A 25,347-nucleotide genomic window follows, 5' to 3' on the forward strand; every position below is an offset into this window, starting at 1 on the left:
CCCCTTCACCCTCACTTGATAAATTGAGGACAATAATTTTAATGTTACTAATTTGCTGCTCTTGACGCCAAAATAAAAATTTCCAACTTTTCAAAGAAGTTAAAACAGTGAACATCATGAAGTGAATTTTCAGAATGTATTAAAATTACTTTTTAATATTTTTTATTTTTATAATTGATTTCTATTATTATTTTTATTATTTGTACATTCCAATATATATATAAGGCATCCTGGACATTTCATTCGTTACATTTTCAATTGGCTTGCAAGATCTAATCAGTGTACTGTATATATTTCCATCTGATATAAACTAATTTAAATCATTAACTTGATACTGAGGTCAGAATTAAATTCTTCCATTTTACACATATTCACACATTTCAAACAGGAAGCTTTGCACAAACCAAAACAGGCATTAATGTTTATCAAGTCAGCAAGCTGGTGGGAATCTTTCAGAAACCCATCAATAACTCAATTATTGGGCAATCAATTTCCTTTGAAGACAAAATGAAGCAATTCAGGACCTTCAGCCAAATTTCCTCTATTTGTACATTGTACTTTTGTCAGTTACATAAAGGATTGAAATTAAAACATGTTAAATTTTATTAATAAGACATGTAAAACAATAAAAAGCAGCTTTGTTGTTGCTTAACTTTTGATAAAGTGAACATTTATCAATCACACAGAATACGGGGCGTACATAAGTGCACTGGTGTGCCTTTCGTCCCGTCTAATTGTCTTTCCTCTCTTTCATCTATCATATATATTTTCTTTCTTTCATATATCCTCTCCTCTAAGTTCACTTTTACCCTTATATATATTACTACATGTCTATTTTTCCTCCTATGTATTTGTGTATTGGACAAATGAATAAATAAATAAAAATAAATATGTAAGATTGTGTACATGTTCAATGGTCCGGTTTTCCTTTTTTCAAAAGCTTAGACATTATAGTTGTTATGGTCAATTTTTTAAGCATTTAATATAGACAATCCTGGAGCTGCAAATGATTTTATTGAGCTGTTTTTGGAACAGGAAATTGTCTTGATACCGGAAATATTTAAAAACCCCATTTAAAAAATCAAAATCAAAAGTGAAGATCGGGAGTTAATTTCAGAGTTCAATCAAAGCGAGGAAAAAAGTCGACATTGAAGCCTTTTAACAATATCAGGAAAAAGGCTTGTTGCAACTTGCCAGATCTTAATATGGATATTCCCGTGAGATTATAAAAGGGGAAAAATGGATTGGAGGGAGGAAATGCCTTAGTAACTCTCGGGGATTCTGATACTTGAGAAACAGATGTTAAAAACGAAACCCCTAAGAATGAAACCAAGTGTTTTCTTTAAAAAGTGCCAGGATTATCATGAAACAAAATTAAAGTCTGCAAGAAGAAAGGGATATTTTTGTCTGGCCAAGGTCTCCAGAGCTCCAGACACAACTCCAACCCGGTGTCACTTCAGCACAAGGAAGTAAGTTGTCCATCCAGCCAACAGCAGCGCTCCAAACAAGACGGTGTAACTGAAGAGTACAAACGCCAGGAGTTCTTTCAGCACCTTCAGAAAATGGAGGGTAAAATCCTGCTGCACCATCCTGGATTTCGAAGGTGGTGGGGAAAACTGCATGGGAACAGCTGGATCTGGAAGAGGGAGGGAAGGAGGGGAAAAAAGAGGACGACAGAATGAAAGAGGCCGGCGAATAGAAACTGGTTTGTGATCTACAACAAGGATTTAAATCACAGGATCTCAGAACTACAGTCTGGGATCCTTGATTGAAACATTTTCCCCAGGCTTATATAGTTTCCCCCAGGTTCGACTGGTGCACCAGTTGCGGCCCTATATGGACAGGGAGTCATTGCTCACAGTCGCTCATGCCCTCATCATCTCAAGGTTCGATTACTGCAACGCTCTCTACATGGGGCTACCTTTGAAGAGTGTTCGGAAACTTCAGATCGTGCAGAACGCGGCCACGAGAGCCATAGTGGGGCTTCCTAGATTCGCCCACGTTTCTGCAACACTTCGCGGCCTGCACTGGCTGCCGATCGGTTTCCGGTCACAATTCAAAGTGTTGGTCATGACCTTTAAAGCCCTACTTGGCATTGGGCCAGAATACATTCGGAACCGCCTTCTACCGCACGAATCCCAGCAGCCGATAAAGTCCCACAGAGTTGGCCTTCTCCGGGTCCCGTCGACCAAACAATGTCGTTTGGCGGGCCCCAGGGGAAGAGCCTTCTCTGTGGTGGCCCCGGCCCTCTAGAACCAGCTCCCCCCAGAGATTAGAACGTCCCCCACCCTCTTTGTCTTTCGCAAATTACTTAAGACCCACCTTTGTCGCCAGGCATGGGGGAGTTAAGTTATCCTTTCCCCCTAGGCTGTTACAAGTTATGCATGGTATGTTTGTGTGTATGTTTGGTTTTTTATAATAAGGGTTTTTTAGTTGTTTTTATTAATTGGATTGTTCATGTTGTTTTACCACTGTTGTTAGCCGCCCCGAGTCTGCAGAGAGGGGCGGCATACAAATCCAATAAATAATAATAAAATAATAATAATAATGGTATGCTTGTGTTGTATGGTTTTATATAATGGGCTTTTAGATATTTTTTCTTCTTTTAAATATTAGATTTGTTCACTGTATACTGTTTCTTATTGTTGTGAGCCGCCCCGAGTCTTCGGAGAGGGGTGGCATACAAATCTAATAAATTATTGTTGTTGTTGTTGTTGTTATTATTATTATTATTATTATTATTGATGTAGCACCACAATTTGAGCCCAACATTTCTTGTTGCTAAAGGAGACATTTGCCCAATTTTATGACCTTTCTTGCCGCATTTCTTAAGTGAATTTGCTGCAGTTATTAAGTTATTAACACGTTTCTTAAGCAAATCTGGTTTAAGGGAGAAATGTTGTGATTATAACATAGTGATAATTTATAAAGATAGGTAGACTTTCTATATGATCAAAGGATCACAATGAAATTAACAATGTGCATACAACATATATATATATACCAATAATTACAGAGAAATAACTTGTTGAAAACATGTAAACTGGAACTGCGTGTTATGTCTCCATGTTTTTCTTTGTGTTTGTGAATTTTGGTCCTAAGTGTGAAAGATGCTCCTAACAACACTTTTTCCCCAGTGCCGTCGTAACTTGGAAAGGCCACTAAATAAAATGTTGTAAGTCGAGGACTTAAGCCTGTATTGAGAAAGAAGCTTTTTCGGGCGTTGTGTTCTGCCTGGTGAGTAAATTGGCCTGGGATTAAAATGTGGGTCTGTTTGGGAGTGAGGTCACTGGGAGAGAATTTTGCAAGCTTTGACCATCATTTTTAGGAAAGCTGATACAAGTGGCCAGGCTGAACCTCGATATATAGCTAATACATCCATTAGTACCAGCTAAATCCAGTCATCAAAGCAGTCCGTTCTTCCAAAGGGAGCCTACTTTAATATTTAATGTTATAATTGCATCTAATGGACGGGCTGCCAGGAAAAATAATGTTTCTGGTTTAGCGATTATCTACAAATAGTTTGGCGTGCATCTTTCCATCCAGTCAATAAGGGGGGTGGGGGCAGCTTTAAAACCAATCTCCCCCCATTGAAATGACTGCAACACTATAATAATTTGACAGTGCCTAAACTTTATAAAAAGTTCATTTTTAATTCCCAATTTTTAGAAATATGAAGTCAGGGATATAATAAAATGACTTTAAAGATGTGGTTATCTTTACGACGATTTCAAATTTTTAGCTCGTAGCAAATTAATTATACTGAATTCTCCTGTTACAAGGAGAAACCTGACAGGACAGTTAGTAATTAATCTCAGTTTAGTCCCAAAGGTGAAAAAAAAAATTAAGCCGAGATCCGCATACTGCTAATTGAGATTATTATTATTTTTCTTTCCAACAAGGTACAAATTAGTTAACCAGCAGGATCTGCAATATATTTTCTTTAAAAACAACTATTTTCAGAGAATTTCCTTAAAATCCTCAAACAAGTTTTTTCAGAACATGTTCAAATGGGAATGCTATCTTGCGTTAAGGTTACAGTTCTTATAATTAAAACACCACACCTCTTCTATTAAAAAAAATCAAAGCTAATTGTTATTTGAATGCAAATAAAATTGCTCACCTATTTTGGAGGATGAGGTTTAAGGATCCTTGTCTTGTCTTGAGCGAGCGGCTTCTGGAAGTGGCTGGACCTTCTTGTCAACTGAAGAGGCAGCACAAAGTTGCTCTCTCTATATATATATATATATACGCCAGGCGAGTGAAGAACTAATAGGTGTGGTCAGAGAGTAAATCTGCAATTGGATACAGATCCTCTTTGTTCTTCGCTGCACAGGGAAAAAAATATATACATATCCCGAGGCTTTTTAAAAATGAAAATAGAAGGGAAACAATGAGGAAAGTGGTTTTTTTTAAAAAAAGATATTCCAGTACTCGCACCGATGAAATACACTTTTGTGCAAAACCCCAGTGTAATAAATTTATTATCCTTTTAAGATACCACTGGATTTTTCTACTTTTTCCAAAATAGTACAGGGTAGTATTTTTTAAATCTCTAGCCACTGGGTAGTATAAATCCAAGGAATCTGCGAGTAACTTTCTCCCCACGTTTACTATGAAAGGGAGGGAGGTTTACAAGCTGAGCTGCAATTTTAAACAAAACACGTACACTATGCTTGTTAAAAGATGGTGTGTGTGATTATTCAACGCAAAGCAAATTATGATGAGAGTTAAACATATATGGGTAGAGCTGAAATGTTTTCAAATTCAACATCTGCTTTAAATCTCACATCAGGTCTATGTTTTGCTCAGCCAGTTGTCTATATCTGTATTTGTGTGTGTGTGTGTGTGTAGCAGCAATCACTGGGCTCTAATCCCAGCAACAGAGCAACATCAACTCTGCTGTTCCTGTCAATGTGGAAACCATGGCCATTTGGTAACATTTTGTAGATGTCTCTGACCTGGGCACCATTTTCTCTCTTGACTATCTGAACATCCTACATAAATTTATTAAATGTAGGCATAATTCAGAGGGGATGAAAATAACATGGGGGGGGGGGGGAGGATTGGAAGGCAAGAAAATGGTATAAGGCACAGAGGTGGTTTGACGTTTTAGAGAAAACTTTGCCAATTTTTAATGTTTTTTTGCAACAGAAATCTTGCATTATGCGTCTTTATCTCTAACCTGAAAAACATGTCACTGCTTTATTTAAAGTTTTATTCCCCCCCCCTCTTACTGGCTATTACACCCTAAAAAGTCTCAATTATCTCTCGCTCCTACATGTGGCTTAGACATCGCAGCTCGACAAATGGACTCTAAATTTAATTAGGAGCTCTCGTTATCAAATTATTAGCCTCGTGATCAGCCAAGCCTTCATCAAAAATAGACCAAAATCAAACTACCCAGGAAGCCATTAGGATATAATGATCTCCCTTGAGACTCGGTCAACACTATCCAGAAACCAGCTTAGTTCCCTGATTCTAAGGTTTTGCATTATGGGGCTGTGGCATTCTGCAGAACGTGGAGTAGCACAGCTATCGCAATAATGACGTTTCACGAGAAGAGAATTGTGTTGTTTTCACGAGACAGAGAGTCTGATGGCACTATTAACATACATCCAAAAAAAGCAGTTGCACACACATACAGGCTGGAAAATGCCCGTGTTTATAATATTTATCGGATTTCAAATGTAATATTCCAGCACTTTTTAAACATTCTTGTTTCTTCACAACCGAATGAGGTTGGATTAAACAGTAGCCTCTTTCCTCCCACTATTCCCAATAATGTCCAGTGCAAATGAGCTTGTTCAACACTGAGAGCTTGCAAGCATTTCAGGAGGTATGAATGAGAAGAGAGTAGGGTTTTTCCATAATTGCCAGCAAAACAGTATTTCAGGGATGGCGAGAAACAAATCGAGGAAGTGAATTCTGTGAAAATAGGAGGATTGGGGTAGAGGTGTATTAAGGGGCAGGTCTGTTACAGATTTATAAACTTTCAAGCTTTAGAATGGCAGCTTGAGAGGGAAAATGGCTCGATTGCAATCTACCAACATGATTAACTGCCTGGGGAGAAAAATGAAGAATATCAATGGACTGAATTAAAAGAAGAAGAAAAATCAAGCTAACTACAGAACGGGAAGGAGGAGGAAATATTAGGAAAAACGCCCTGAAAGATTGTGGAATATACACTAAGAAAAAGTCTGGGAATGACACTTGTGAATGATGCACGGGAGAAAACCAAAATGCAGATGGCCAGGCTGAGCTTTCCTTCTGGATCGGGATCATTTCTTTAGAAATCAGCTTTTCCATTTGCAAGTCCACCGTCCCCTTTCTCTCTTCCGGAGGCATCCGTTTCTCTCGCGAGTTTGCCATCCCGCCTCGATCGAGTTCCCGCTGGGTTCTGTGGTCCGCTTCCCCTAAAAAGGCGGGGGCTCCAGCTTCTCCATCATAGACTTGATCCAGCTCGTCCCATTGATCAGCTTGGTGGTGGCGATGACGTACTCGGTGCCCCCGTCCTCCATCTGAGAGAGGAAGCGGAGGGCTGCGATTTCGGCGTACGTCACGCCTCCCAGGAAGAAGACGAGGGTGACGCGGTTTTCTCCGTGCTGGCCTGGAATGATTGTGGGAAGGGGGTTGGAGGGAGGAAAAATTGAAAACTGCCTTCAAAATTCCAGAACACTTAAACCCCAGAATTTAAATGTGATAGAATGTATTCATAGAAACATAGAAACATAGAAGTCTGACGGCAGAAAAAGACCTCCTGGTCCATCTAGTCTGCCCTTATACTATTTCCTGTATTTTATCTTACAATGGATCTATGTTTATCCCAGGCATGTTTCAATTCAGTGACTGTGGATTTATCTACCACGTCTGCTGGACGTTTGTTCCAAGCATCTACTACTCTTTCAGTAAAATAATATTTTCTCATATTGCCTTTGATCTTTCCCCCAACTGACTTCAGATTGTGTCTCCTTGTTCTTGTGTTCACTTTCCTATTAAAAACACTTCCCTCCTGAACCTTATTTAACCCTTTAACATATTTAAATGTTTCAATCTTGTCCCCCCTTTTCCTTCTGTCCTCCAGACTAGACAGATGGAGTTCATGAAGTCTTTCCTGATACGTTTTATGCTTAAGACCTTCCACCATTCTTGAAGCCCATCTTTGGACCCGTTCAATTTTGTCAATATCTTTTTGTAGGTGCGATCTCCAGAACTGAACACAGTATTCCAAATGTGGTCTCACTAGCACTCTATATAAGGGGATCACAATCTCCCTCTTCCTGCTTGTTATACCTCTAGCTATGCAGCCAAGCATCCTACTTGCTTTTCCTACTGCTCACCCATTTTGAGACTGTCAGAAATCACTACCCCTAAATCCTTTTCTTTTGAAGTATTTGCTAACACAGAACTGCCAATGCAATACTCAGATTGAGGATTCCTTTTCCCCAAGTGCATTATTTTACATTTGGAAACATTAAACTGCAGTTTCCATTGCTTTGACCATTTATCTAATAAAGCTAAATCATTTACCATATTACAGACGCCTCCAGGAATATCAACCCTATTGCACACTTTAGAGTCATCGGCAAATAGGCAAACCTTCCCTACCAAACCTTCCCCTATGTCACTCACAAACATATTAATTCAAGGTTCTTTGGGTTATTGTAATACATTGTAATGTTCCCTTTATTTTTCTGAGCAGTATATTTTGGAAACACTTTCCACAGTGACCAATCACCCCATTTATGTGGCATCTGGAACCCCTAAGTCTACAAGAGGCAATCAGATTGTGGAGGCCCTTGTCCACAATCCCGGAGCACTTAAAAAACATTCTCCAATTCAACCAGGTGTCCAAGAAACTTACGCTTCTTCTGAAGTCCAGTGGGCAGGTGTTGCCTCTCTTCAAAATGTGGACCGGGAAGTATTTTTAGAACTTCTTCAATGCTTCGCCAGCCTGGCCGGGCCAGCAACTGGGCCAGGCGAACGCTTAGAGGCGCGTAACCGCTGTAGACGTAAGAGATATCATTTGGGTTCTGCAAAAAAAAGAGCACAGAAGGGGTGGAATTGTAGAGTAACGGCAGGATAACTTGGGACCACTTTGAAAAATCATCTTTCAAAGGCCGCGAGAGGCCGAGGTGAGCTTGCCTGTTCATTGACGTCATCCATCCACAAACGCAACGTTTTCCGGATGGTTGGGTAGTTGTTTCGGCTGCCCAGTTGAGGCTTCAAAAGTCCAGCCTTTTCTAGGTTATTCAAGGTCAGGATGTGTTCGTAGCCGTAAGTCTGTAAAAAGCACAATGGCCCTTTAGGATCGTAATACAGTGTTCCCTCGATTTTCGTGGGGGATGCGTTCCGAGACCGCCTGCGAAAGTCGAATTTCCACGAAGTAGAGATGCGGAAGTAAATACACTATTTTTGGCTATGGACAGTATCCCAAGCCTTCCCTTAACACTTTAAACCCCTAAACTGCAATTTCCCATTCCCTTAGCAACCATTTAGATCATTACTCACCATGTTTATTTATTAAAGTTTATTAAAAATATTTATTAAAGGTGGACGAAAGTTTGGTGATGACATACGACGTCATCGGGCAGGAAAAACCGTGGTATAGGGGGGGAAACCATGAAGTATTTTTTAATTAATATTTTTGAAAAACCGTGGTATAGACTTTTTGCGAAGTTCGAACCCGCGAAAATCGAGGGAAGACTGTATTCATTTCATGCACATTATTTATTAAATGGTGAGTTTATCCTCTGAGGCCATAGAAGCTGTCTAGCTGCCCGGTTGAAAGGGAAGGGGAGAAAAACCCCTCCCCAGGATTTTCAAAACTATGAATTCATTTCCGCTTTCCTTTCAAGGATTGGAAAGAGCAGTTACGCCATTAAAAACGATTTGCAACCTCTCGCCGTTTCTAGTCTGGACTTTTAGCATGCAAACTATTTTCTGAATTCTAACAACCATTCAAAGAAGAAAAATGCCAGCTTCATTGACTACTGCATGTTCAAGGAAATCAAATAAATCGTACGCCAGGATAAAACATCTTGATATTTCTGTTGATTTTTTCCCCCCTTTCCTTATCTGTGACTGCTTTCAACTCTACGAAACGCTCCATAACTGTTTTAACGTCTTGCCCAAGCTGTGTCGATATTTGCCTTTGCGAAAGTCTAACCTGGAGAATTTCTCTCTTGTAATGATCCAGCACCTTCTGCTTTAAGCCGCTGTTGCACACCGACTGCAGGCAGATGAGCCTCAGTATCTTCATCAAAGGGTACTTGCGAGCAATGCAATCTTCTACGTAGCTGTTGACCTGCAGAGGGAGAAAAAAAAATCCAGTTAAATATTCAGCAAAAATCACCAGCAGAATTGACTCTGTGCTGAAGAGGACAGAAGGGAAAGGGGGGACATGATCAAGACATTTAAATATGTCAAAGGGTTAAATAAGGTCCAGGAGGGAAGTGTTTTTAATAGGAAAGTGACGACAAGAACAAGGGGACACAGTCTGAAGTTAGTTGGGGGAAAGATCAAAAGCAACGTGAGAAAATATTATTTGAAGGAAAGAGTTGTAGATGCTTGGAACAAACGTCCAGCAGATGTGGTAGATAAATCCACAGTAACTGAATTTAAACATGCCTGGGATAAACATAGATCCATTGTAAGATGAAATACAGGCAATAGTACAAGGGCAGACTAGATGGACCATGAGGTCTTTTTCTGCCGTCAATCTTCTATGTCTATGTTTCTAAGAAAATATGGAAGAGGTTCCATGCTGATCATCTTTTGCACCAATCTGATGAATCATGCACAAGGCTACCTTTTCACTGTTGTGGTTAGCTCTGGCCCAGCTCCTGCCCCAAGGACTGTGGATGTGGGGGAGACATCCACATGCTGCAGGCCTGTTTTGCCCCCCCCCCCCCGGTGGTATCTGCTGATGAAGGCTCCTCTGACCAAGAAGACATGAGTGACAGGGAGGAGGAGAGTGTGGCAGACAGCTCAGAAGGAGATCAATTATCTAGCTCCTCCTTGGATTCAGAACAAGGGTGAATGATACAGCCACGCATGCGGAGAGCGATGCATAGGCAGCAACAACTGAGAGATTATCATCAAAGAAAATGAGGCCACCTGTGGTTGGGTGGGGCTGTGGTCATTAGTGAGGCTGCTATAAAGAGCAGCCTGTGGGTTTGGCCATTGTGGAGGATTATCTGATCGTTGTGTTTCGTGACTGCTTTGCTGACTTTGACCTTTTGTGTGCTGATTTTTCCCCGCTTGGAAACTAAACCAGAGCAAAGTGTGTTTCACACTTTGTGAAAGAAGAAGGACTGTGAATTGCCTCACAGCTGCAAGCTAAGTATCACAGAACTGATAAGGGACTTGTACCAATTACCAGTTTGTTTGGAGACGAGGGCTCTTTGCTATCCCAAAAGAGGGCTTGGTTTAAGTGAATTTTCATTATAAAGAACATTGTTTTGAATTTTCAAACGTGTGTGTGTCTGAAATTTGTACCTGTGAATTTTTGGGAGGAGTCTACCAGAGAGCCCAACAGAACATTCACCTGCGGTTTTCGTTCACCCATGCTAGCTGGAGAATTCTGGGAGTTGAAGTCCACCCATCTTAGAAGTAGCCGAGAGAAAGACTGGCGAAGGGACTAATTTGGCCCACAGCAATCTTGCTTTCAAAGATGCTTAAAGCCCAAATTATGGAGGCCAGTTTCTTGGGCGAATGGCCCTGGACCTCAATTCCACAGGAAATTAGTTTACGCAAAACACATCAGCTGTTTTGAGCCGCTCCGTGTCCTCAGAGAGGGGCGGCATACAAGTCTAATAAATAATAATAATAATAATAATAATAATAATAATAATAATAATAATAATAAAAAATAAAATAAAATTAAAAAACAAAACAAAAAACCCCATCAGCCTACCTTATCAGTATCTATGCCGGACATAAATTCTTGTTCCACTGTTAAATTATCAAAGAAGTCTTCAGAGGCTTACAAATAGAAAAACGAAACAAGAAGTGACATAAACAGGATCCTGAGATATTTTAACAGCTTTTTTAAAAAAATATTTTTATAATATAATATAATTTAAAATTTTATAATATAGTGTGTTTTTTTTTTTAAAAAAAGAGATATTTTAACAGCAGAAATACCACTGAAATCTGGCCAATAACGAGGGAAGAAATTAAAATTGGTTTGGTCCGATCCTCACTCAAGAGGGGGAAACCCACCCTCCCTCCCCCCCGAAAAAGATACTCTCAAGTTACTTACTGGTGATGTCTTTCACGAGCTCCGCAATGGAGGTGTGGTTTGCCAAGGAGCTCCTGGCAGCCTGCATATGGGGAAGCTGCGAGACGAACTGCTTGATCTCCCCCACGGTTTTAGCATGGTGCCTTTCCTAAGAACATAAACCAGAAAGTTCAGAGCCATTCGCTTTATTTACCCCAAGCCAGTGTTCCCTCTAATTTTTTGGGGGGGGGGGGGCGGAAAAGTATAGTGTCTGAGCGGCAGTCCCTTCGGGACTGGGCGGCACAGAAATAATAAATAAACAAACAAACAAACAAACAAACAAACAAACAAAAAACCCACCCTGTTTTGCCTCAGAGAATTTCAAAATAAAATACTGTACTGTGTGTCTATAACAGTGAGCTCATCATAGGGCAACTCTATCAATATCAAAATGCCCCTTAAATAGTTGAGCTAGTTTCAAACTCCCTTACTCCCACTCTTTTTCTTTCTCTTTTCCTTCCTCTCTTTTTTCTATCTGTTTCTCTCTCTTCCTCTCTTTCTCCTTCCTTCTCACTCTTTCCCTCTCGGCTTCTGGGCAGGTTTGGAAAACTCTGAGTTGATGATGATTTTGAAGTGAGTGATTGCTCACTGCTCAGCTTAGAGGGAACTATGCACCACGCCTTTACCGTTTTTACAAATAACTGAAGGCTGCGAACGTATCCAACACACCTTCCTCCTCCTATTTTCCCTGTAACAACTACCCTGTGAGGTGGGTTGGGTGAGAGAGAGGGACTGCCTGGTTGCAATGCCTAGGGCAGGACTGGAACTCACCGTCTCCTGGGGATTGGCCCAAAGTTGCCCAGCTGTTTTCCAAGTCTAAGATGGGACTAGAATTAAAAAGGGGGACTGTCTCCCCCTTTCTAGCTTCATGCCTTAAGCTCTAGACTAAACTGGCTCCCATTCCTCCCCCTTCACAGCCCTATTATTCTTATTTGAGCCACACATCATTTCTCCCTTAGACGCTCCACGATTGACCTCTCCAGGTTCCTAAGAGGCCAGTAAGGGGCGTACATAAGTGCACTGGTGTGCCTTTCGTCCCCTGTCCAATTGTCTTTCCTTTCTTTCACCTATCATATATATTCTCTTCCTTTCATATATCCTCTCCTCTAAGTTCACTTTCACCCTTATATATATTATCACATGTCTATTTTCTTCCCATGTATTTGTGTATTGGACAAATGAATAAATAAATAAATGAAGATCAACAAAGTCTTTTCCGGGGTCAACTTTTTCCCCAGTTGTCCAATTGCCAGAGAATGTCCAAATGTCCAAATTACAGTGACTTCACTTCATTGTACAGGTCCAGTTTTATTCCTGTTCCAGGAGGAACATAAACATGCTTGTATTTTTCTGTAGCTGAATAGAAACAAGAATCCTTGGGATTCTTGCGTTAAGATTACAGTTCTTATCATTAAAACACCACACTGGGACCCTTTAAAGTGTTAACCAGCTCATACTTTCTAAAAGGCAAAGCTCAAAACTCTTGCCAGCAGAAAAAATGGACTTCGGGAACATACTCTGATTTGATGTCTAACATTTACTCGTTTTAATGATCATTTGTTCAGGTTTTTCTTAAGTTTTGTATTTTTACCACGCCTTTTTCTTTCCTTAAAAATCTTGTATTTTTGGACTGGGAAACAAAATCAAACGAAGTGCAGCTTCCCCTCTCTCACCATCTGGGAAATGATAATCTGGAAAATCTCAGGTGGTTTTTCCGAAGCAGGATGAGTGGAATTAACTCCATAGCAATGAAAACCAGAGCGTATATAACTCTTAAGGACCAGATAACCGCAAAGAGTAATGCTCTATTAATGAACCTACCAAAGTTCGTAATCTATATCCAGCTTTTTCAGGGGAGATTGAGAGAGAGAGAGAGAGAGAGAGAAGTGTGCAAATCCCACATGCTTACTGACAAGTGTAAAAACAGAGGGAAGTGACAATGTTACAAGCCCAGGCAGGGAGGCCATAATGAACGCTGGCCATTAACGGGCTTCTCCGCTCCTTGTAAGCTGCTGTTTCATTATCACCTATTAGATCTGACGATGTGACGGATCGTCCTTTTCCTTCCTTCCGGTGTAAACGTACGAATATCCCTGTTGGGTCCATTACGGAACTCAGATACTCCTGGCTCCAGAGAGAGACTTTTTCACTGCAAGCTGAACAAAAATTATGCATGGGAAGTCCTCAACTTAGGGCCACAGCGGAGCCCAAAAGTTCCTTTGCTTTGAATCCTTAAGGTTTGTATTAATATTGTTTCTTCATTGCTTATTTGACCCCTATGACAATCATTAAGTGTTGCACCACATGATTCTTAACAAATGTCTCTTTTCTTTTATGTTCACTGAGGGCATCTGCACCAAAGACAAATTCTTTATGTGTCCAATCACACTTGGACAATAAAGAATTCTATTCTATTCTCTCTTTTTCTTTCTTTCTTTCTTTCCTTCCTTCTTTTTTCTTTTCCTTCCTTCCTCTCTCCCTTCTTTTCCTTTCCTTTTTCACTTCCCTTCTATCCGCCTCTCCATCCGTCCTTCCTCCCTCCCTCCCTTTCCTTCTTCTCTTCCTTCTGCCTCTCCTTCCTTCCTTCCCTTTACTTCTGCCTGTCTCCTTCCTTCCTTCCCTTCCCTTCTTCCCTTCCTTCTGCCTCTGTCTCCTTCCTTCCTTCCCTTCCCTGTAACCTTAGGCTTTATATTAATAGTTTCTTGATTGCTTATTTGCCCCCTATGACAATCATGTTGCACCTCATGATTCTTGACAAATGTCTCTTTTCTTTTACGTACACTGAGAGCATCTGCACCAAAGACAAATTCCTTGGGTGTCCAATCACACTTGGCCAATAAAGAATTCTATTCTATTCTAGATGGGTTTTGTCTCATTTTACAACTTTGCTTGCCAGAGGTGTTTTTTCAGGAGGCAACTGGACTTTCTTGTGTGTTTTTTGTTTTCTTTTGAAGACATTTCGCTTCCTTTTGGAGAAAGCTTCTTCAACTCTGGCAGAACAGTGGGGAATGGAAAGATTTAGACTCCTTCAAACGATCCCTAAATGAATTGTTGTAAGGACTATTGGTCACACCCTAGCTGGATTCTAAGATGACAGGGGGTTCTTTTTTGGTCCTTCCTGAGCACAGCAGAGGAGACACACAGATGGAAGGAAGGAAGGAAGGAGAAAGAAAGAAAGGAGACCTCACCTACAAAAAGATATTGACAAAACTGAACGGGTCCAAAGACGGGCTACAAGAACGGTGGAAGGTCTTAAGCATAAAACTTATCAGGAAAGACTTCATGGACTCCATCTGTCTAGTCTGGAGGACAGAAGGGAAAGGGGGACATGATCGAAACATTTAAATATGTTAAAGGGTTAAATAAGGTCCAGGAGGGAAGTGTTTTTAATAGGAAAGTGAACACAAGAACAAGGGGACACAATCTGAAGTTAGTTGGGGGAAAGATCAAAAGCAACATGAGAAAATATTATTTTACTGAAAGAGTAGTAGATCCTTGGAACAAACTTCCAGCAGACGTGGTAGATAAATCCACAGGGACTGAATTTAAACATGCCTGGGATAAACATAGATCCATCCTAAGATAAAATACAGGAAATAGTATAAGGGCAGACTAGATGGACCAGGAGGTCTTTTTCTGCTGTCAATCTTCTATGTCTCTATGAATGAGGGAGGGAGGAAGGAAGGAAAGAAAGAAGTAAGAGAAAGAAGGAAGGAAGGAAGGAAGGAAGGAAGGAAGGAAGGAAGGAAGGAAGGAAGGAAGGAAGAATCCACAGTCACTGAATTGAAACATGCCTGGGATAAACAAAGATCCACCCTAAGATAAAACACAGGAGATAGTATCAGGGCAGACTAGATGGACCAGGAGGTCCTTTTCTGCCGTCAGACTTATATGTTTCTATGTGGCAGGCTGGGGGGGTTCTGGGACTTCCTTACCTCAAAAGCAGCCGAGATGATTTTGGCCTTCTTGCTCAAGACGCTGCCCACGGCGTTGAAGTTCTTGTCGCGGATCTCCGCGTACAGCTCCTCGGCAGAGTTCAGCTGCAGCTTCTTGGCCTCAGTGGGGAGCTCCTTCGCGGCCTGCCCCTGCTTCTTGGGGGCAAATTTCTCAGGGGGAAGTTTCACGTAGGCTGCCAAACATCGTGGAAAAAGAAATGTTGGAACAAAAAGCCCCCGGAGAGACAAACTGAAGATCTACAGCTAGTCCTCGACTTATGGCCATTATTAAACCCAACATTTCTCTTGTTAAGTGGGACGTTTGTTGAGTGAGTCCCCCCCCCCCATTTTAATAATCTTTCCTGCATCCACAGTTAAGCCAAAATCACTGCAGTTGCTAAATCAGTCACCTGGTTAAGCAAATCTGCTTTCCCTTTCAGAAGGTTGCAAAAGGGGGAATCACGTGACCTTGACCACATGACAGCAACAGTCATAAGTACAAGCCAGTTGCCCAAAATTTTGATCACGTGACCATTGGGAGGTTGGAAAAGTTGTAAGCCTCTTTTTTCAGGGGCATTGTTAACTGGGTGAGATCATCCAGGGGCATGGGGTGAGGTATCATCAATATGCAGATGATACCCAGCTTTACATCTCCACCCCTTGTCCAGTCAGCGAAGCAGTGGAAGTGATGTGCCGGTGCCTGGAGGCTGTTGGGGCCTAGATGGGTGTCAACAGACTCAAGCTCAACCCTGATAAGACGGAGTGGCTGTGGGTCTTGCCTCCCAAGGACAATTCCATCTGTCCGTCCATCACCCTGGGGGGGGGAATCATTGACCCCCTCAGAGAGGGTCCGCAACTTGGGCGTCCTCCTCGATCCACAGCTCACATTAGAGAACCATCTTTCAGCTGTGGCGAGGGGGGCGTTTGCCCAGGTTCGCCTGGTGCACCAGTTGCGGCCCTATCTGGACCGGGACTCATTGCTCACAGTCACTCATGCCCTCATCACCTCGAGATTCGACTACTGTAATGCTCTCTACATGGGGCTACCTTTGAAAAGTGTTCGGAAACTTCAGATGGTGGAGAATGCAGCTGCGAGAGCTGTCATGGGCTTCCCCAAATATGCCCATGTTACACCAACACTCCGCAGTCTGCATTGGTTGCCGATCAGTTTCCGGTCACAATTCAAAGTGTTGGTTATGACCTATAAAGCCCTTCATGGCACCGGACCAGAATATCTCCGGGACCCCCTTCTGCTGCACAAATCCCAGTGACCAGTTAGGTCCCACAGAGTTGGCCTTCTCCGGGTCCCGTCAACTAAACAACGTTGTTTGGCGGGACCCAGGGGAAGAGCCTTCTCTGTGGCGGCCCCAATCCCTTGGAACCAACTCCCCCCAGATATCAGAGTTGCCCCCACCCTCCTAGCCTTTCGTAAGCTCCTTAAAACCCACCTCTGTCATCAGGCATGGGGGAATTGACATTTTCCCTCCCCCTAGGCTTATAAAATTTATGCATGGTATGCTAGTATGTATGATTGGTTTCTAAACTGGGTTTTTAAAAAATTAACTTAAATATTAGATTTGTTTACATTGTATTATTGTTGCTGTGAGCCGCCCCGAGTCTGCGGAGAGGGGCGGCATACAAATCTGATTAATAAATAAATAATAAATAAATAAATAAACTTTGAATAAGGTTTATACAGCACCCATTAGGCTAAAACATCACCCTTCAGCAATATTCTATCCCAAAGTTCAGTGCCTAAGAACCTATGATTACAACAAACAGTCACTAAATGAACTGTTGTAAGTCGAAGGCTCCCTGTGCATGGCTTGATTTCAAGAGCTTCAGAGCGGCCTACGGCACCCGCTTCCGTCAATTTTCCTCCTAACAACCCTGCGAGGCAGGCCGGGCGGAGAGGACTTGACCACGTTTCTACCTTCTCGGTCGCAGCCTCACTTACTGTTCTGAATTCCATATATTTCATCGATCAGGCCCTCGTAGGTCAGCTGGGTGGCCAGTGGAGAGATCAAATCCACGTTGCGATCCAGCAGCAGAAGGTTATCGAAGACAGGCAGAATGGGGTTCTGGATCCCCGAAAACTCCCTCTTCATGCGGATCATCATGTTTGCCACATGCTGCAATGCAGAGAACCCGGGAGATTTAGGGACCAGGCCGCAGAGATTAACCATCCCAAAGACCAGGCACCTTTAAAGCTCGACTACTGTAACGCTCTCTAGATGGGGCGACCTTTGAAAAGTGTTCGGAAACTTCAGATCGTGCAGAATGCAGCTGCGAGAGCAGTCATGGGTTTCCCCAAATATGCCCATGTCACACCAACACTCCGCAGTCTGCATTGGTTGCCGATCAGTTTCCGGTCACAATTCAAAGTGTTGGTTGTGACCTATAAAGCCCTTCATGGCACCGGGCCAGAATATCTCCGGGACCGCCTTCTGCCGCACGACTCCCAGTGACCAGTCAGGTCCCACAGAGTGGGCCTTCTCCGGGTCCCGTCGACTAAACAATGTCGCTTGGCAGGGCCCAGGGGAAGAGCCTTCTCTATGGCGGCCCCGGCCCTCTGGAACCAACTCCCCCCAGAGATTAGGATTGCCCCCACCCTCCTTGCCTTTCGTAAGCTGCTTAAAACCCACCTCTGCCGTCAGGCATGGGGGAACTGAGATACACTTTCCCCCTAGGCCTTTACAATTTTATGCATGGTATTTTTATATAATGGGTTTTTAACTGTTTTTTAGTATTGGATTTTGTTGTACTGTTTTACTGCTGTTGTTAGCCGCCCTGAGTCTGCGGAGAGGGGCGGCATACAAATCCAATAAATAATAATAATAATAATAATAATAATAATAATAATAATAAATAAATAAATAAATAAAGCTATATTTCTCACGCCTAGCTCTGCTGATTCAACTCTCAATTCCTAGACGTCCCAGCCGAGCAGAAGCCCCTCCCAACCCACCCTGGTTTCCACCACTTCGGTCTATTTCAGAAATTACTTTTGTTCTATGCACAAATTAGGTGGCAGGTATGGTTCCTGTGGTTTGATTTTCTGGGGTTACAGGGTGTCCAGGGGGAAATCATTTTGAAATTCCATGACATTTCGCCGACATTTCCCTGTAACTTGCGATCTAGTTAAGGCACGGTCGTAGATGACGTCATACTTAATATTAACCTTAATATTAAGTATGACAGCATCTTAGCTTAATATTAACCGCTCCAAACTTGACTGTAAAAAATATGACTTCAATAACCGAGTTGTCGAAGCGTGGAACTCATTACCGGACTCCATAGTGTCATCCCCAAACCCCCAACACTTTACCCTTAGATTATCCTCGGTTGACCTCTCCAGATTCCTAAGAGGTCAGTAAGGGGCGAGTACAAGTGCACTAGAGTGCCTTCCGTCCCCTGTCCTATTGCTCTCCTATATCTCCTATACCTTTCTTCTATTCCTATCTCTCTTCTTCTATTCTTTCACTGATATGTTCTATTACTACCGGTATATCTTATTTTCTATTATTTCTTAGATATATTTTACTATGAGTATCTCCTCTATAACCTTCATCATGTATTTTACTGTGTGTGTGTGTGTGTGTGTGTGTGTATATTTGTTTTCGTAGATTTTCACGGGTATATGTATGTAGATTGTTCTGAGTTCGGGTTTTGCCCCGTGTAATATTTTGAGTGTCTATGCGACGTTTCGGTCAGGCTGAAGTTATAAGCTTCGTGCTGCTGTAAATATAGATTAATATAATATAATATTAATATAAATTCTATATTTACAGCAGCACGAAGCTTATAACTTCAGCCTGATGATGGTGAATGTGATTTCACCGAAACGTCGCATAGACACTCAAAATATTACACGGGACAAAACCCGAACTCAGAACAATCTACATACATATACCCGTGAAAATCTACGAAAACAAATATATATATGCCCACTAAAACTCTCATTGTGTATTGGACAAAATAAATAATAAATAAATAATAATAAATAATAAATAAAAATAATACCAAACGGCTAAGCCGTGGAGAAATATCGGTAGCTGAGGAAGCAAGTTGTGGCCACAGTTATGCTCATTTTTGCTTGTCTCTGCCAGGCAGCGCTATCCATTTTAAACATTTTAAACAGGATTTTAAACATTTTAATACAGTTTGGTTCCCCCCCCCCGATTTATTCCGTTTTTTTCATGAATTGCCTAATAATTCCCTGATATTTCCCGAACTGCCGATTTCCCTGATAATTCCCTGATTTCCAGGTTTGCTGGACACCCTGGGTTAGGACCTTGTGCTAAGCTGCTGTTTTATCAGCGACAAATGTCCTGTGGATCTCAATTTTGTGTCTAAATCGGGGCTGTCCAACTTGGCAACTTTTAAGACGTGTGGACTTCCAACTCTCAACTTTTAAGGCTTGTGGACTTCAACTCGAGGACCCGGATTGTGGGGGCAATAGCCTAGCTCTGTTAAAAAGTGCTATTGCTAACCTGTTGTAAGCCGCCCTGAGTCTAAGGAGAAGGGCGGCGTAAAAATCGAATGAATGAATGAATGAATGAATGAATGAATGAATGAATGAATAAATAAATAAATAAATAAACTCCCAGAATTCTCCAGCTGGCAAAGGAGTTCTGGGAGTCCAAGTCCACAGGTTTTAAAAGTTGCCATGGTTGGACGCTGCTGGTTTGAATGATCAGGACAAAGAGGCCCCTCATTGGAAAAGAGGCTAAACTGAGCTATAAATAAGGACAGTTTTTCCAGCTTATTTTTACCCGCGCACATTCTCCTTTTCCAAAGATGAGTGGGATGGTTCCATAGAGGGCCTGAAGCGTCATGAGCCCTTTTGCAGCGTGGTAGAGGCTGGTCTGGTCATTTTCTAGGTAACACTCCTAGGGAAAAAGAAAAGTCACTCTCAGTTTTCCAGGAAGCCAGCATCTGTCCATCCATTACCCTGGGGGGGGGGAGTTATTGACCCCCTCAGAGAGGGTCCGCAACTTGGGCGTCCTCCTCGATCCACAGCTCACATTAGAGAAACATCTTTCAGCTGTGGCGAGGGGGGCGTTTGCCCAGGTTCGCCTGGTGCACCAGTTGCGGCCCTATTTGGACAGGGAGTCATTGCTCACAGCCGTTCATGCCCTCATCACCTCGAGGCTTGACTACTGTAACGCTCTCTACATGGGGCGACCTTTGAAGAGTGTTCGGAAACTCCAGATCGTGCAGAATGCAGCTGCGAGAGGAGTCATAGGCTTTCCAAGATATGCCCATGTTACACCAACACTCCCCAGTCTGCATTGGTTGCCGATCAGTTTCCGGTCACAATTCAAAGTGTTGGTTATGACCTATAAAGCCCTACATGGCATCGGACCAGAATATCTCCGGGACCGCCTTCTGCCGCATGAATCCCAGCGACCGATTAGGTCCCACAGAGTTGTCCTTCTCCAGGTCCCGTCGACTAAACAATGTCGTTTGGCGGGACCCAGAAGAGCCTTCTCTGTGGTGGCCCCGACCCTCTGGAACCAGCTCCCCCCAGAGATTAGAATAGCCCCTACCCTCCTTGCCTTTCGTAAGCTCCTCAAAACCCACCTCTGCCATCAGGCATGGGGGAATTAAGATAATCTTTCCCCCCTAGGCTTCTACAATTTATGCATGCTATGTTTGTTTGTAGGGATGTTTAGTTTTATAATAATGGTTTTTTAGTTGTTTTTAGTATTGGATTTACATGATGTTTTTTATTACTGTTGTTAGCCGCCCCGAGTCTATGGAGAGGGGCGGCATACAAATCCAATAAATAATAATAATAATAATAATAATAATAATAATAATAATAATAATCAGAAAGGAGGCCTGGAGTGCCCCAGGGGTCTTGGGAACGGCCTCCTTTAGCTCTGACCTTAAAGGCGTTTTCTGACTCCATGGACAAGAGGTCTCCGTCAAAGGGGATGAGGTCGAGGCTGTATTCCTCTCGGTGAACGAAACAGTGCAGCACCCCTAGTTCTTTGAGGCGCTGCTCACACAACAAACTGCGACGCGGCACAAACAAGATGTGGAAATCCCGCTGCGGACAACGGATTTTATCTTCGCTGGGAAAAAAAAGAAGGAACCTTTTTATCCGATCAAGCTTTTCCCAGATCAATTTTAATAGTCTACGGACCAGTTCAAATGAACATTAGTTTCTGGTATGTTTGTGTGTATGCTTTTTAAATAATGGGGCTTTTAGACTTTTAATATTAGGTTTCTTATTTTAGACTTTTAATATTAGATTTGTTACTTGTATATTGTTTTATCACTGCTGTGAGCCGCCCCGAGTCTGCGGAGAGGGGCGGCATACAAATCTAATAAATCAAATCAAATCAAATCAATTCAATCATTTGTTCATTCATTCAATATAGAGAGAGAGCACTCCATTAACCTATTAAATATGAAGTTATCACTATTTAATAATAACAACAATAATAATAACAACAGAGTTGGGAGAGACCTTGGAGGTCTTCTAGTCCAACCCCCTGCTTAGGCAGGAAACCCTACACTACTTGAGACAAATGGTCATCCAACATCTTCTGTGTTGGGGCATTCACAACTTCTGGAGGCAGGCAGTTCCACTGATCAATCACTCTCCTAAGTTCTAAGTTACTTCACTCCTTGTTTAGTTTCCACCCATTGCTTCTTGTTCTACCCTCAGGTGCTTTGGAGAATAGTTCAGCTCCCTATTCTTTGTTTAGATCAAGGATGATTTAGATCAAGGGTGTCTAATCTTGGCAACTTTAAGACTTGTGGACACCAATTCCCAGAATTTATGAGTCCTGGCTGGTTGGGGAATTCTTGGAGATTGAAGTCCACAAATCCTAAAGTTGCTAAGATTGGATATCCCTGATTTAAATTAATAAGGAAATTTATTAATCTAATTTAGATTAATTTGAAACTAACTCTGGACAGTGTACAGACCCAAAACAGATACAAGACCTAAAAAAAAAGAATAAGCAAAACTGGGGAACAAACATTTATTCTAATCTCCCTCCGCCAATATGAAACAGTAGTTTGTCCTGGTAAAAAAGCCCAACCTGGCCTTCAAAACCCCCAGGTGGCCTTACCTGAGCACATTGTCTGCAATGATGTCCATGAGCTCTAATCTGGGCCTGACAAAGAAAATGATGTTCTTGACATCAGCTGGGGGAAGGTGACCTGGTTTGAGGGTGAACATTTTTTCCACCTCATGTTCCTGGAAGGGAACCAACAAAACAACTATGAAAACATTCAATTTGGTCTGAATATTTGAGAATGGGGGATTGGGGCTCAGCTTGCTGTTAGAGGTTAATAGCAAGTCTTTTTTGAAATAAAGGATAGCTGTCCTCTGTATTGTTTTAAATGTGCTAAATGTGGTATTTTTTTAAATAAAAAAATCCACAGGGAGAGAACAAGGCATGCATACTTTTTCAATGAAAGATCTCATGCATTATCACTTTTCTAATATGTTTTATATTGTCTGCCGATCAGTTTCCGGTCACAATTCAAAGTGTTGGTTATGACCTTTAAAGCCCTACATGGCATTGGACCAGAGTACCTCCGGAACCGCCTGCTACCGCACGAATCCCAGCGACCAATAAGGTCCCACAGAGTTGGCCTTCTCCGGGTCCCGTCGACTAAACAATGTCGTTTGGCAGGCCCAAGGGGAAGAGCCTTCTCTGTGCCGGCCCCGGCCCTCTGGAATCAACTCCCCCCGGAGATTAGAACTGCCCCCACCCTCCCTGTCTTTCGTAAATTACTCAAGACCCATCTATACCGCCAGGCATGGGGGAGTTGAGACACCTTTCCCCCAGGCTTTTTTAATATTTATGTTTGGATATGTATGTGTTGTTTGCTTTTTAAATATGATAGGGTTTTTATGTGCTTTTTAATGTTAGATTTGTTTTCGCTAAAATATTGTTTTTATTGTTGTTGTGAGCCGCCCCGAGTCTTTGGAGAGGGGCGGCATACAAATCTAATAAATTGAATTGAATTGAATTTATAACCCTTATTCGCATCTTACCTTCAGGAGAGAATACTGTGCAATTAGTCCAAAGGGCCCAGTAAGATACTCATCCCACACAATTGCCTAAGGAAGGGGGAAATAAAACAGATTTAGGTGTGTTACATTTCTTCAAGAAGCTGAGAAACACTTTGAAGGACATGTAAATATATCCATGTATAATAAATACCAGTAACATCAATGCATTCAAAATATCAATAATAAGAATATCAATGTATAATAAATACTGAACCATTGATGATTAATAAAAATATTAATGCATAAACATACCAAAACACAATTAATTTTTATTTTTTTTATTTATTAATTTGATTTATATACTGCCCAACTCTGCAAGGACAGTAACATAGAATACTATATTTTTCAGAGTATAAGATGCACCTGATTTTAGAGGAGGAAAACAGGGGAAAAAGTACTGAACCAAATGGTGTAGTAATATATTATTTAACAAAATACCAGTGTAGCAGAATACTTTTTACAACCATGTACACTTTTTACAAACTTCAAACTTGACAGCTTTAAGACCACAGTATCAATCTAGAATATCAATGAATAATACTTGAAAATATCAACCCATATTTATAAATAGCAGAGAAGAGCATCAGTGCATAATATTGACAGAACCACAAATAATGATAATTAAAAATACCAACTTGCAATAAATTTATATGGCAGAATAATATCACTGTACTATAATCAAGGAATAACAAATAAAAACTTAAAATAACTTTTAAAAATAACTTAAAATAATAATTTAATGAGATGAGTAGAGTAGTTATGAGAATGAGTAAAGGATTACTTAGGAAAATATATACAATGATAAAATATGCGTTAAGATAAAGAAAGGTACTGTATAGGTAGTTTAGTTTTAATAATGTTAATTAGTTTATTATTTTTACTGTCTTAAATATTTTGAAGTATGTAATAAATAAAATCTAGACTCCACAATGATAAATCATTGAAGTATATATGAAATAATTTTGTTAATGGAAAAAAAGCACGTACCGGTACTAATTTATATACTTGAGACAATTTATAGTCTAGTGTATAATTAATATAATATAAATCTAGTGACTTTAATGATAACATAATGCTAATATCTGTATACAGTACTGTATACTATTATTGGCTATAATGCTAATACTGTATATGTATATACTATTAAAGTGGAAAATTAAATTCCACTTTAATTTTTTTAAATTTTCTTCTGTACTTACTATTGAGTTTTCTTTTTAAAAATGGAACATTAATAATAAAAAATATTTAAAAGGGAATGAGTAGAGTTTTAAGGTGAATATTGATGTCATAATTTAAGGTATTTAAGTATATATACTAGAAGATTCGTCACATATTTGTTAATTGTTTCTTTTTTGTTGTTGTCCCTTTTTATGCGTGTTTTATCAATAAAAAAATTAAAATAAAAAGAGATGATCAATGCGGAACAACGACATCAGCGACCAACCATTATTTAAAAATACCGATGCGGAATTAATATGAACGCAGAAGAAACACCGGCCAATGACACTTTTAAAGGGGAAGTTAAAATTAAAAATAATTTAATAATAAGGCGGGGAGGGGAGGGGCGACCCGGGGACCCATCATCCCCGGCCGGCGGTGGAGGATGGGCCTCCCCTGTCGAGAGCGAGGCGGCCCCGCAGCTGACCTTGGATCCGGCGCATTTGTCGAGGAAGGCGCGCAGCTCCCGCCGCCCAGCTTCCCTCAGCGCCGTCAGCGGGACGCGGCCCGAGCTGAGGTGAGCCGCCATGGCCGCTGCGCCGCCCAGGCCACGCCCACGCCAAGTCACGTGAGGCGGCGGAGGCTGGGCCTAGCCACGCCCCCTCGGTTCAAGGTGCTCCTCCTGGCTCTTCCTTCACCTGGCCGCGCAGGTGAGGCTCTGGGCGGGGGAGGCTGCTTTGGGGAGGCGCCCGGGCTTTGTTTTTGGGGTGGTGGGGGAAAAACTGGGCAAGAGGCCCAGGAAAGGCCTTCCCTGCATTGCCACACCTGAGTTTTGCAACCTGAGGTGAGGGGGTTGGACTTCAACTCCCAGAATCCCCCAGTCAGCTTGGCTCTGATTGGCTTGCAAGGGAGCTGGGTTTAAAGAG

The 25,347-nt window shown here is 41.6% G+C and overlaps 2 protein-coding genes across 2 annotated transcripts; both read right to left on the reverse strand.

The window, feature by feature from the left end:
- Positions 1–1,367: 1,367 nt before the first annotated feature.
- Positions 1,368–4,209, reverse strand: LOC139173428 (uncharacterized). The gene is made up of 2 exons (XM_070763249.1): positions 4,124–4,209; positions 1,368–1,636 (listed from the first exon to the last, which is right to left on the reverse strand). The coding sequence occupies exon 2, from the start codon at positions 1,620–1,622 to the stop codon at positions 1,452–1,454; it is 171 nt and encodes a 56-aa protein (XP_070619350.1). The 5' UTR covers positions 1,623–1,636; positions 4,124–4,209; the 3' UTR covers positions 1,368–1,451.
- Positions 4,210–5,644: 1,435 nt separating this feature from the next.
- VPS33A (VPS33A core subunit of CORVET and HOPS complexes) lies at positions 5,645–25,195 on the reverse strand. The gene is made up of 13 exons (XM_070763248.1): positions 24,909–25,195; positions 23,246–23,311; positions 22,311–22,438; positions 21,113–21,302; positions 19,995–20,111; positions 17,177–17,351; positions 15,220–15,413; positions 11,267–11,393; positions 10,919–10,986; positions 9,170–9,307; positions 8,146–8,283; positions 7,865–8,033; positions 5,645–6,610 (listed from the first exon to the last, which is right to left on the reverse strand). Exons 1-13 carry the CDS (start codon positions 25,008–25,010, stop codon positions 6,417–6,419), a joined length of 1,806 nt encoding a protein of 601 aa, XP_070619349.1. The 5' UTR covers positions 25,011–25,195; the 3' UTR covers positions 5,645–6,416.
- Between the last annotated feature and the right edge of the window lie 152 nt (positions 25,196–25,347).

Source organism: Erythrolamprus reginae, chromosome 10 (assembly GCF_031021105.1).
Source record: "Erythrolamprus reginae isolate rEryReg1 chromosome 10, rEryReg1.hap1, whole genome shotgun sequence".
Lineage (NCBI taxonomy): Eukaryota > Metazoa > Chordata > Lepidosauria > Squamata > Dipsadidae > Erythrolamprus > Erythrolamprus reginae.